At 43.1% G+C, this 14,280-nt stretch overlaps 1 protein-coding gene across 2 annotated transcripts in view; it reads right to left on the bottom strand.

Moving 5' to 3' along the window:
- The window catches only part of DOCK4 (dedicator of cytokinesis 4), a 296,938-nt gene that overhangs the window by 53,109 nt on the left and 229,549 nt on the right, over positions 1 to 14,280 (bottom strand). For both annotated transcript variants that reach the window (XM_056846241.1, XM_056846242.1), the window contains exon 32: positions 11,122 to 11,207. In XM_056846241.1, coding sequence (XP_056702219.1) covers positions 11,122 to 11,207 — 86 coding nt within the window. The remainder of the gene's footprint in view (positions 1 to 11,121; positions 11,208 to 14,280) is intronic.

Genomic DNA, 14,280 nt, shown 5'->3' with positions numbered 1-14,280 from the left:
ATGGGAGGATGGCAATGGTGGAGGAGTCTGAACTCAGTGAATGCAAAGCAGCACTTGGCCCTCTTGGCTGCCTGATTGATAGTATGTTCTCACAGCTGCAGTGTGTCTGTCCAGACATATACAATCTGAAGTATGTACATGTACAATGCTGCATCTGGTTAGGGCCTGAAAGCAAAGAGCCTATGACTTCCAAGAGAAAGAAGAACTGATTTAAGCAGTGTGAACAGCTTGCAGGAAAGAGAAGAGGGAGGACACCGTTGAAAAGTGTGAACAGTACAGAGAGGAGAAACAAGCAGCTGCCTCAGAGGCTTGAATGGTGTGGAAGGGAGAGAAAAGGTTGGCTAGCGGCCAAAAGATGGAAGGAGTATAACAAATGTAGAGAGAAGAGACACAGAAGTACTCAGCCTAAAATGCATAAACACAAGCCCTGGGCAGAGAAAAGAGAGGAAGCTACCAAGAGATGACAACATGAGAGTTGTGTCCAGCATTGCCATTTATGGGTACTCTTGGCCATGATAGGAGTTAGGGCCAGGCGACGGGCCATTCCCCTCACCCAAACACTGCAGGCTACACATAGGGAAGGGGAGGATTCATCTGCCTATGCTGATAATTTAAAAAAAAAATCTCTCTCAGGCATTAGATTATGGAAGAAGAGAGATTAAATTGCATTTCTCAATAACCATGTCTGCAGACCTCACCTAAGGAAGAGGCGGAGATGAATCCATGGCTTTCTCTTCTTCCCATTTTCTGCAGGATGTAAGATCAGTAAAAAGTAGGGAAGAAACTGGCTTGTAAGATTCCTAGGGCTCTAGGTGTGCAATGTCATAGCCATGAGCTCAAACCTCTCAGTGATAATTACTTCCAGTCAAACATACTCTAAATTGCATTGTTGATCGTTTTGAAAAATATTCTTTAAAAGGTTTGTAGCACTGATCACTGTACAAGTCATTCTGAAAGTGGTAAACGTTTTTCTTGAGACATTGCAAGCTAACTGTCTTGCAGCGGATGTTTGTAGTATTCAGAAAGGACCTTGTGAGAGAATTTTCGGTGGGAAATGTTAAAGCTCTCAGTGCCCTGATGCTGGAGCACATATTGTGGTACCTAATTCCACCTCTGTTCCTATCCTGCTCCTATAAACACAAGAAGAAAGAAAAGCAAAATGAAAACCCAAATTTTAACCCAGAATGGGAAAAAGATTTTGTATTAAAAAGAGGAAACCCTGCATTCCTTATCTGTAACGTGTCAGTCTTTACAAAGCAAGCAATCTGAAATGCCATTACAAAATAAACCATAGAAATCTTTCACTTGAATATCCTCCTAGCTCAGAATTAAGGGGGAGGAGAAGCTAGCCACATTAAAATCACACCTAAACAGAGAGGAAAAAGAAAGATCAATTTGTTCTATTGTCTACTATCATTTCAGAAGATAGACCAGTAAAGAAGCATTAGAATTAATGGTGCTACCTTTTCTTTAATAAGAGCTACTCCCGAGTAATGAAAAATACCCTGAGCTTCTCCTCTCTTTCCCAGCACATTACTAAGTTTTGTTCTGTCTTGGAAACAGAGCATGGGCCATGAAGAGCACCAGAAATGCTGTCCTCCAAGCAGCACAGATGAAAATACCGTATTTTTCGCTCCATAAGACACACTTTTTCCTCCTCAAAAGTGAGGGGAAATGTCCGTGCGTCTTATGGAGCGAATGCCGGCTGGGCTTGTGCGCGTCGGGACGGCGCGAGCCGGCGTTATCCGCCCCGACAGCCAGCTGGGAGGCGGGCAGGGCCGCACAGAGCCGGCTGGGCGTGTGCGCTGGCTCGCTCTGTGCGGCCCCGCCCGTCTCCCAGCTGGCCGTCGGGGCGGGGAACGCCGGCTCATGCCGCCCAACGCGCACAAACCAAGCCGGCATTCGCTCCATAAGACAAGTTTTTAGAGGAGGAAAACAAGATTTTTTCTTGTTTTCCTCCTCTTAAAACTAGGTGCGTCTTATGGAAAGGTGCGTCCTATGGAGCGAAAAATACGGTACATGAAATAGATGCTTTAAAAAATCTTATAATCTTTGTGAAAAAGCCAAGAACTTTTGGGACATGATCTACAATGAATTGAGACTGATTATGCAACAGAATATCCCTAAAACGCCAGAAATGATGTTATTAAGTATTATACCGGAAACAATATTAACTCAGAGATCTTTTTTGATATATGCAACTACAGCTGCAAGATTGATTTATGCAGCAAAATGGAAACTTTCAGAGATACTGGATAAGATGGACTGGATAAATAAAATGTTGGAACTAGCAGAAATGGCTAAACTTACGGCATTAGTAAATCAAAAGGAGAATACAGAATTTGTGGGAGAATGGGAGGCATGGACAATATATTGTCAAAATGAATTTAAATTGGGAAGTATTGAAGGTTATGTTTTGTTCTAATTCATTTGATTAAGGTAGAAATATTATTAAGATTAATGATTTAGATTTTAAGAATTGTAATCCAATTTAGATATGAAGTATTGTATGGAATTAGAAATTAAATGCAAAGGTGACAATAAAGTTATCAAAAAGATAGAGGAGGAGAGAGGGGAAGTCAATGTAAATATATGAATTAATTAGTTATATAGACTAGAGAAATATTGTTTATATCATATAATTATCTTAATGAATGATGGAAACTATTGTAATATAAAAAACAATTTAAATGTTATAAAAAATCTTATAAATCACTAGTGCTGTATCACATAAGTGTAAAGAAAAAACAGCACACAGGCTCACCATAAATCACAAAACGCTAAACACTATAATCTATATTACAATGAATAATTCTTATTATGTTCTATCAGCAATATTTACATATATATGTACAACAATCAAAACTGTGTGCAAACAATGTGTATCATACATACAAAAGGCTCTTATATAACCTAAAGCGAAGGAGACCAAGATATTAAAAGTACCCAACGAATGGTGAGAGGTTGAAGCTGTGATAAGACGCACAAGCAAGAGCGGTAAAGTCACTGTGTGATCACTCAGAAGCATCCTGAATTCACAGCAAATGCCCAAAGGTTGATGGAAATCTTCGCCCCGCTGGATAGGGCGGGAGCCGGGAGACCCCCCGCGCCACAGGGAAATGGACCGCGTAACAGAAAGGGAATGCTTTATCCGGATACATTTTCGCCAATAAGCTTCATCAGCCAATTTTTCTATAATTACAATAACAAAAGTTTTTCCAATGCACAACCCTACATGAATAAATATTTAAACAAATATAAGTCTTTTTTTGTATACATACATACCGATGAGTATAGCTTTCAGCAGACCAAAATTCTGGTTCTCTAGCAGGATTCACAAGGAATTCTACAGCTACAGTTGGAGCAGTCATTAACTATTTAACATTTCAATAAAATGCAGGTGGAGCGGCTGCAGTACATTGCATACGGTCTTAAAGCAACATAGACTTATTATGTCTCGTTACAAAAATTACAAATTTACAGCAAAATAACATCAGAGATATAACCTCTCATGAGAATGAACCATCAAATATGAAACAAAAATTAATCACAGGACTAATATTTCATAGAAATTACAAGAAGCACGATAAATCAAAATCTGTGTTAAGACCAGTGGGAGCTAGCGTTTGAAACATGAAAATGAGTCTCATTTCTTGCCTAAGAAGAATTTGTTGGATATTGCTCTCATCCACATCCAACTGTAGCTAGAAAAACTGTAGCTCTTGCTTGTGCGTCTTATCACAGCTTCAACCTCTCACCATTCGTTGGGCACTTTTAATATCTTGGTCTCCTTCGCTTTAGGTTATATAAGAGCCTTTTGTATATATGATGCACATTGTTTGCACACAGTTTTGATTGTTGTAAATATATATGCAATTATTGGTGATAGAACATAATAAGAATTATTCATTGCAATATAGATTATAGTGTTTAGTGTTTTGTGATTTATGGTGAGCCTGTGTGCTATTTTTTTCTTTACACTTAAAAAGTCTTATAGCATATATTTTTGTGATCCTTTCCTCGGACTTCTAGGGGCTGCATTAGCTACTATGCAGCAGCTGGTGAGCTACCAAAAGCCCATGAGCTACCCGTTGGAGACCTCTCCATTGAAAGAAACAATGGGTTGAATCCAGACTAAATTTTCTGTCATTGGAATGGGATAACCCTGACTCCCACCTATCAGTGCAATCCACTGATCTCCATGAAACTGTGCTTTCTGGGGGGCAGGGGATCCTGAGGAATAACATGAGGGGGGGAGAATCAGTGGAAATTACCCCTCCCCTTCCATTAGCAGAAAATGTAGCCTGGCTTCTATCCAATCTGTGGTGTTAATGTCAGGAACACTTTAACAAAGCATGTGTAAAATTAATGCATCTTCACTGCCTTATGTCTCTTGGATGTTTTCAAGCTGATCTGAAACTATGGCCACCTTGAGGACGGCAGCTATCCACGTTTCTGGTTATCAAAGGAATAAAACCAATGTTTTATAATATTTCTTTGATTGATACAAAGTCATTAATTGATTTGTCCATATGTTCGATCCACTTGGAGTTAATGGTAAAGTGATACCACACCCCACAGGTAATTTCTATATAAATGCATAGTCTTGGAAAAGGAAAACTGAATTTGCACTATGCTATGCTACCTAGGAGCGTGCACCAAGGCGATTTCATTGTTTCATATATGGGGTTCAGGGATTTTTTTTTACCATGATTGCTTATGTTTGTGTAGGACATTAATAGCTCAGGATTTAAATCCATGTGGTTTGTTCGGGTACTGGAAGTTTAGGACCATTACTTTCAATGAGGAATGTACAGGAGGGTCTGGGACAGCTGTTTATAAAGATTATGGCACCAGATTTGCACATGACATAGTCCTCCCTCCAATGTAAACACCCTCTCCAAGTTTCAAGCAACTTGGACCCCTGAAGTAGGTATCTCTCAGTACTGGTCCACTGATTCCTATTGAAACAGCACAGGCCACTGGCATTAAAAAAACCTTGTCTGCATTCATTTCATTTTCCTACTCTTACAGTGACTGATAATGTCACTGTAAAAATAAATTAAAATAGATAAAATGGATAAAAAAATTATCTGTTGAAAACTAGAATAACAGAATCATCATAAGAGTTGGAAGGGTCATCTAGTCCAACTCTCTGCACAATGCAGGAAATTCACAACTACCTCCCCCCCCACACACCCAAGTGACCCCTAGTCCATGCCCAGAAGATGGCCAAGATGACCTCCCTTTGCCATCCTTCCTTGTTGCAATCTGTGGTTTGTTTCCTTCTACAAAGTGAGGAACCCTTCCTTTGCAGAAAACTTCCCCATCTCCTCCCAGAGCTCTGTCTTGATTCCTATGGGGGACTTTTTGGGGGAGGAAAGGGGGCTTGATTGGCTGTTGTTGTTTTGGTTTTTTTGGATGAAATGACCCCACAATTGCAGGAGAGCTAGGGCTGCCTCTCCACTAAAGCCCTCCAAGTCTCAAGCAAATTGGATCAAGGGGTCTAATTCTACGGGCACCTGAACAAGGTGCCCCCAGCCATTGTACTTACAAAGAAAAAAAGGCTCCACCCCACAAAGCAGGGAACACTTTGTGCTCCTCCCTTGCAAATATCTGACTGGAAGGGAGAAATGCCATTGTCCAGGAAATCAGTAGAATCAAAGAAAACATGAGTGAATGCTGTATATGGCAAGTAGGGCTGTCAATTCGGTTCGGTCCGAACTGAAAATCAACCGAATTTCCCCTGATTCGGTGATTTTCAGTTCGGACGGATCCGAACTCAAATCTGGCGGGCAACCGGGGGGGCTGAATTCAGCGAGTTCAGGAGTTCGCGAATAAATTCGGCCAATTCGGCCCCCCCTTCAGGGCAGCCCGCTGAAAGGCGCGGGCTGCCCTTTAAACTGATCTGCGCCTCCCAGCTGGGAGGCTCAGATCAGTTTAAAGGGCAGCCCGCCTCCCTTCAGCGGGCTCCCCTGAAGGGAGGCGGGCTGTCCTTTAAACTCATCTGTGCCTCCCGGCCGGGAGGCGTGGATGGGTTTAAAGGGCAGCCGCGCCTCTCCAGCGGGCTCCGCTGCAGAGGCGCGGCTGCCCTTTAAAGTCATCTGCGCCTCCCGCCCGGGAGGCTCAGATGAGTTTAAAGGGCAGCCCCCCCCTTCACGGCAGCCCGCTGAAGGGAGGCGGGCTGTCCTTTAAACTCATCTGTGCCTCCCAGCCGGGAGGCTCAGATGAGTTTAAAGGGCAGCCCCCCCCTTCACGGCAGCCCGCTGAAGGGAGGCGGGCTGTCCTTTAAACTCATCTGTGCCTCCCGGCCGGGAGGCGCAGATGAGTTTAAAGGGCAGCCGCGCCTCTCCAGCGGGCTCCGCTGCAGAGGCGCGGCTGTCATTTAAAGTCATCTGAGCCTCCCGCCCGGGAGGCTCAGATGAGTTTAAAGGGCAGCCCCCCCCTTCACGGCAGCCCGCTGAAGGGAGGCGGGCTGTCATTTAAACTCATCTGTGCCTCCCGGCCGGGAGGCGCAGATGAGTTTAAAGGGCAGCCGCGCCTCTCCAGCGGGCTCCGCTGCAGAGGCGCGGCTGTCATTTAAAGTCATCTGAGCCTCCCGCCCGGGAGGCTCAGATGAGTTTAAAGGGAAGCCGCGCCTCTCCAGCGGGCTCCGCTGCAGAGGCGCGGCTGCCCTTTAAAGTCATCTGCGCCTCCCGCCCGCGAGGCTCAGATGAGTTTAAAGGGCAGCCGCGCCTCTCCAGCGGGCTCCGCTGCAGAGGCGCGGCTGTCATTTAAAGTCATCTGAGCCTCCCGCCCGGGAGGCTCAGATGAGTTTAAAGGGCAGCCCCCCCCTTCACGGCAGCCCGCAGATGAGTTTAAATGACAGCCCGCCCCCCTTCACGGGAGCCCGCTGAAGGGAGGCGGGCTGTCCTTTAAACTCATCTGTGCCTCCCGGCCGGGAGGCGCAGATGAGTTTAAAGAGCAGCCGCGCCTCTCCAGCGGGCTCCGCTGGAGAGGCGCGGCTGTCATTTAAAGTCATCTGAGCCTCCCGCCCGGGAGGCTCAGATGAGTTTAAAGGGCAGCCGTGCCTCTCCAGCGGGCTCCGCTGGAGAGGCGCGGCTGTCATTTAAAGTCATCTGAGCCTCCCGCCCGGGAGGCTCAGATGAGTTTAAAGGGCAGCCCCCCCCTTCACGGCAGCCCGCTGAAGGGAGGCGGGCTGTCATTTAAACTCATCTGTGCCTCCCGGCCGGGAGGCGCAGATGAGTTTAAATGACAGCCCGCCCCCCTTCACGGGAGCCCGCTGAAGGGAGGCGGGCTGTCCTTTAAACTCATCTGTGCCTCCCGGCCGGGAATCCCTGAAGGCGCGCTTCGGCCGAATTTTCCCCCGAACTCCGGATCCCCCCGAATTACCGGGGATCCAAAGCGGGGGAGTTCGGACTTCGGACCGTACCGACCCCACAAGGGTCAAATTCGGCCGAATCCGAACTGTACCGAATTTTTTTTTTTTTGACAGCCCTAGTGGCAAGCACCTGACTCAAAAGAAACCCCAAAGATTGTTTGGGGGAAGAGGGTTCATAATTCCCTGGAATCCTGGACTGGTTTTCAGATTCTAAGAAATCACTATAACAACCCAAACCAGAGATTTCTGTGTATAACTTCAGCTCAGGAAGTTTGGTATGCACACCCTTAATGCTAACACTCAAACATTAACTTATGGGTGTTTTATGCATGGTCGCTTTAACCTCCTTTATTCCCCATTTCAGCCAGGATCAAATTTTTCAGTATGCACGATATCTCATTCTTTGGAAGCTCAATGCTGTTTTGACTGCAAAACGAACCTGGCTTTTCCCATTCCTCTTCTGGCCCGAATTAAACCATTCATCCTGGCTCATTCCGGAGTCACAGAGGGTGCATACTCCATTCTTGGGTTGAGCTTCCCCGCGCCATCACGCCCACCCTTTTCCAACCCCCTCCTCAAAGCAGCATGCAGGGGAAAACAGAAGCTTGGCTTCTCTCACAGCCAATCACAAAGCAGTGTGTAAAGAGGCGGGGATTCAAGTGCTTCCTGCTTCCTCGGAGCTCTTTCTGAGCAAAAGAAAGGCTTTTGAAAAACAAGGCTTGGATTCCTCCCCCTTCTTTCAGATTGCTCCGTTTTTTGTTTTTTGTTCTTAAAATGCTTTTTTATGTGGCACTTGGGTTTGGGGGGAAGGAAATCTTCTCTCACAGGGAGAACTGCAAGGTGAGCCAGTTACAGAGCAGCATTTAAAGGGGTGGGACTTGATTTGAGCTTGGGAGACTGTTTTTCTGTATTTATGGCTCGATTAGCACACAGTTTCGTCCCTGATCATTCAAGCCAATGCATACAGTGTGTGATGAACCCAGGTCCAAGCAGGGAGATCCAGCCCATGCATAAAAGACCAAAGACAGCCTTCCCAGACAGGCAAGTTTTTCTAGCAAGCTCTCAGTCTGTCAGCTGGAAAACTGTTGCAGTTGATATGTTATCAGTGGGAGAAATCTAAAGACAATTGGTTCCCAGTACTGGAAAACAGTCATATTGATCATTTGATCAACTGCTGGTTTTTGTATTTTCAGTGTATTTTCTGTGTTTTGTTTCTTCCTTCCTCCAAGAAAGCCTGACATTTCAAATCTACACACCTCCTCAGCATTTCATGCAGGATACTTACAACATAAGTCATTAAGCTCATGGTCTGAGATGTCTTTCACCCCTCTCCCCATTTTAAAACACCCAGACTAATGAAGATCTTAGAAGCTTGCAAACTGTTCAATATCTTTTTTATTCGTAATATGTAGCTTTTGGCTTGGACCAGTGCAGCTACCTGCAACCAAGCTCTCACTGGAAGCATACTTGAAGATGCTAGCTTTGCCTGCCAATTAATGTATTATACTATAGGAGGGGCCTGATAGTGCTTAAAAGGAGAAAACAACATACTTTGTTGTAGAAAGACTTAAACTGAAATGTCAGAAATTCCAAGAGAACATCCTCAGAAATTCTGAGGGGGAGTGAGGAAGAGGGCTGTTTTTGGCTGTGCTCTAGCAGTAGTCATATTTTGGCCTAGCTGAAGAAAGAAACATGGCTTAAAGAATGTGTCAAAAAGATGGAAAATAAAATTGGTAAATGTAAGATTATCCTGCCTATTCACAATCACGGAGAGCTAAATATTAGGTCTAGGGACAGGGGATTGCTTTCATTTTATTTTTACGTTCTTTCCTTTGTTTCCTTCTCATCAATATAAGTTGTTAGGGACATGAACCAACTTCTTTGTATTTTGCCTTTGTTCTATAGTTGTTATTTCCTTGCTCAAATATATGTTCTTCCTTCTTGCAACTATATGCTCTTCCTTCTTGCAAAAATACAAGTGATGTTAATTTGTAGTCCAGAAAAAAGCCCAACACATACAGAGGTACAAGGAAAGTGGCAAAAAAAAAAAAATCCTGGAGTTCTTTATTTGAAGAAGAGTTTAGTTGTCATAGGGGCTGAGCTAGAATCTCTCTACACATCTCTGGGTGGTGAAAAGCTGTAAAATATTCTTATTTCTGTTGGGGGTGATAGGACAATGTAGAATAAGTAATTCAATAAGCAATTATTAATTTATTAAATTACTGTTGCTTTTAATTGCTCTAATTTTTATGTATACCACTTTGGAGACCCTGATTGAGTGCAAAGGCAGCATAAAAATGTTTTAAATAAATAATTAATTCAGAGCAGAGTTCAAGTAAAGCTATCTTTTTTAGTGCCAGGGAACCTGAAACTGAGGACTGTTCTCAAGGGAAAGTGCCCCATCATTTTAACTGGCTTGCCATTTATAATGTCTAGTGGCTATAGAAAACTGGGTATACATTCCCTTCTGTAATATCTGCTCCAGCATTTGAAAAGGCCTCAGCAAACAGAGCTGCTTCACTTTCCTGCCTTGTCAGCTGCTGCACAGTGCATAAAGTTAGGATTTGGATAGCAGCCATTACACATACTTCTCTTTTGCCTTGCCTAATTGACATTTAGCTGACCCAAGCCATCTATTTCAGCTTTTAGCACATTCTGTTACAGTATTAGAAGTAATAATAATAATTGTCAGATTTTGATGGCCTTTAAGTTGAGTGAACACACACTAACAAGCTATATATAAAATGTATGTGTGTGTGGGGGGGGTGTACACATGCATACATACAGGGAGGAGAAAGACAGACATAAAATGCAGTAACATCAAATGTGTTACATTACTTGTTTTAGTAAGATTTCTGAAAGTATTTCTAATTCATTCTTTTCATTCAGTCTACCTTCATAGTTTGAGAATGAAGGCATAAGATAGAGGTGTCTATGATCTAACATATCACCAACTCCTTTAAAATGGAAATTGGAAATTATTAAACTAGTAATGCTGTGGGAATAAAAAAATTGTGAGCACAATTCTGCCAAAATTGCACACTTTTAGGTTGTGCTGATTTCTGTGGCACACACTTGACTCATTGGAACCACTTCTTCAAATGGAAGAAAACAAGCTTACATCCATTAAACACATCAACACATCAAGCTGCTGCTTTCTTACTAAAGGGGTTGAGACTTCTGCATGCAAAGCAAATTGAGCCACAGCAACTTGCCACTGAAATAAGTGGTTCTTTCAAGTGCTTAATTTTGATACGACTGTGCCTCATGTCTTTTGGTCAGACATTCAGAGATATTCAAGTGTTTGTGTGACACCTTCCTAACTGCTAAAAACATGAGCTATTGGTGCAGTAAATGACCCATTCAACACCTTGGCTTGCAACCTTTCTCTCCCACAGTTTTTTTTTTTTTTTTTAACTATGAAAGTTGTAAGAAATATCTTTTGGAAAGCTCACACACATTTTCTTTTAAAAATGCTTCTTGTTCCTTTTCTTTTTTTAACAATCAAATGAATGAGAAAATAATTAGCTCTCCTAATTTAAACAGAAAAACCTACAATCTTTGCAATTAAAGACACAAGGACAAGACTTGTTCACTTGTTTAGGTAATTAACCCTGATTAAAGAGATTTCGGGAAGACAAAGCACCCCCACCCCCAACACTGTAGCTACATGTGCAGTTTTAACTCCACAATGAAATTATTCTCCAAGCTGACTCTCAACATACACATTTATTACTCACATACTGTTGAAGAGTTCTCGGTATGTTTCGTCACCTTTGCCTTCCGACATCAAGCTATCCAATTTGTCAATCAATTTTGCTTCCACCTGCAAGTAGCATACGTATACATTCAGGCCTTTTGGAGAACATAGCAAAGTTCTTTCTCAAGATATAAAACTGGTTTTCTGTTTTTGCCAGGGGCTTTACTAAAAGAGTGTCCAGATACGAAGATCTGTAAGACTAACTACACTGGTTCTTTCTTTCCCTTGCAGAGCTGAACCATTTCAGAGAGGCCATCTCACATATATGCTATGTGTCCTAATTCAAGTGGAACAATATGACTTTCAAACTACAAGCTAAGAAGCCTGTGCTGCTATTAAGGATGCTATTTTGGGAGCTAAAAAAAAAAGCAGACAACCTGCCTCAAATCCAGCCCCAGGGCTTCAAATCAAAGGCACACAAAAGCAATTTGTTTTTCTCCTTTCACCCTTTTCTACTTTAAATCTACATAGCTGCACAAATTGCCTCTGAAGTTGTTTAATGATCTGATAGCAAAACCTACCCTGCTTCACATGAATTTGGACATGTGAGAGATGTGCTTAATTTTCACTTGGGCAAAGAGAACAGTTAGGGAATATTAGTTTGGGATCTAATGATCATCACTTAAGTACACTTGGGACTGTGCCATCCAGGAAACGTAGCAAGGTAGCTCTGCCAGTAAACATTGCAGGAGAAAATTGTCGCCTGTACACTAATAACACAACTGGTGAATGAATAAGACAAGGAAAAGCTTCCTGTGGAGTTATTAAAAAATGACTGATAGCTGGCATCTTTAATGATCATGAATAATGCAGACAGAAATTAGAATGTGCAAACATTAGAATGTGTGCTTTTAGAAGAAAATAGAATGTGTGCTTTTATAAGAATGTTTCTCTACTGACATCTGATTTATATCAATTTACTGCTCCACTTCTATGTCTTGCTCCCCCCCCAAATATAACTGCACGCCCCTCTCCTGTTATGTTGTCATTTCCCTTCACCAATTCAGATGCTTCTGCTCTGCTTCATATGAAGCAGCAATAAGCGGAACACAGAGAAATGATCTGAAGCAACATCAAGAAGCAGAATACAAACTGGAATAGCAGATGGTGCACTTAGTACTTCCTTACTTGCCATCTCTAAGAATGCTTAAGTAGCAAAAAAGAAAAAAAGGAGCTGGACTGTGACTGGCCTTGGCAAATCATAGTTTTCCAGGGTTAGCCCTGGAAAACTGGAATATTTATTAAACCATACTTATGACCAATCATGGTCAGACTTGGCAGTCAACAGTGATACTTCATTCTAAGAGCATTTCCTCTAGTAAGGCTTTTTTTGCACAATCATTATTAAATACAATTGGTACTAATTTGTTGTGTAGGATCTAGGCTTTTTTTTTCCTTCTGGTGCAGAGATACTTCAATATTTCAGCGGCTGTCTGGAGAGCAGCAGCATGCTATGGGCACGTTTCATAATGCCAGTGAAGAGTGGCATCACTCATCAATGCCATTTTTAAGGCCACAAAAAAAAAAGCCTCAGGAAGCAGTGTTGTTACCTCATCCACCAGCCGTATCAAGCTTATAAAAATGTGATTAATGCTAACTCCTCTGCTTTATGGCCTCCCTGTCATTTTGCAGACTATCAAAATATTAAGGCAACCTTAGGCATCATGACTTCAAAAGGAGATTAGACAGTTTCACAGAGGATTGGTCGGCCAATGGCTACTAGCTATGATGACTAAGGGTCACTTTCCACTCCCATTGCACTTAGCCTCTGAATACCAGTACTAGGATGAAACAGGAGGGGAAGGCCTTGATCTTTATATGCTCTCTTTGTTGACTCCCAAGGACAACTGGTTAACCACTTTGTGAAACAGGATGATGGACTAGATAGACCACTGACCTATCTAGCGGGATGGTTCTTATGCTCTTATCATCAAATTCACTGAAGAGCATAAAGATTACCATTGTCTGCTCACTCCTACTGAAAGTTTTTTTCTCCTTTATTTCCCATAGGTCAAGGTAGACTCAAGCAAAGATGCAGCCCCCTGTCACAACAACTAACTGGTCTATCCAGAGGTTGCTTCTTGAGTGTCATGATTCATACTATGAAACATCGAAGTCTTAGCCTAATCCGATAAGCATGAGACATATTGTCCTCTTTTCCTGCAACTACTGCTAAAACTCCAATCCTCGTTAGACTTTACTCCAGGGTTCCCCAGCATGGTGCCTGTGGTCCCAATGGCACCAGCCACTATTTTTACTGGGATCTGCCAAGCTTTTCAGAAAATCTGTGGGGTTATTGTAAGGCAGAGCTTGTTATTGGCAGCCTTCATTCAAATGAAAGGGTTTTCCATGGCTGCAATAGCAGCTGGCACCCAGACTTTGCTTAGCCAGTGTGTAGTTCCATTCCCTCCTCAGGCCTGACTAACTGTTGCCATGAGCTTTTTTTGCAAAACAGAGAAGGAGCTTTGTTCTGGTCTTAAAGCCCAGGGGTCTGGGCTGTTGCATGAGGGAGATGTGTTCAGGAGTAGAAGCCACCTCCTCCTTCTCCAGGCTTGCTGTCCTTCCAGTGGCTGGACCATGCTTCCAACTAAAGTACAGATAATACTGACCTTGGCAAACCAAACCAATAACTAGAGCAGTTTATTGGGTTCAGCATGGCTGCCATATGATTCTTTTGCAAAGCAAGGAGGGAGGTATTGTGCTTGGCTCTGCTTCCTGTGGCAGTCATTTTGGGGTGGTGTTCAGCACCTCCTCAAAATCCCAAAGATCCTCTCAGGCTTAAAAGGGTTTAGCCTTTCTCACCCAATTCAGAAAGTTCCTGTTGCAATAATACTGCATATAATTATGGCCATGCCTTCCCTCTCCTTCAGTCGTGGTACCATCTTGTTACTTGGATGCTCGAGTCCTTGAATACAATGTCCTTCCATTCCCTCACATATCCTTTTGTTCCCTTGCTTGTTACTGCCCTTCCATTAAAGCTCCTTTGCTATCAGTCTTCCATTTCTCTCACTCTGGCCGTCATTCTTCCATTTTGCCCCATATCTCAAACTGCATTTCCTTCCACACGGAAAGCATCCTCCTATCCCTCCTCCAAATTCTCCTCAAAACATATGATTTCTGGGGGGAAAGTCTATCGTCT

This window comes from Euleptes europaea, chromosome 3 (genome assembly GCF_029931775.1).
Source record: "Euleptes europaea isolate rEulEur1 chromosome 3, rEulEur1.hap1, whole genome shotgun sequence".
NCBI lineage: Eukaryota > Metazoa > Chordata > Lepidosauria > Squamata > Sphaerodactylidae > Euleptes > Euleptes europaea.
The sequence above is the reverse complement of the archived record's forward strand: the minus strand, read 5'-3'. Positions and strand labels throughout refer to the sequence as shown.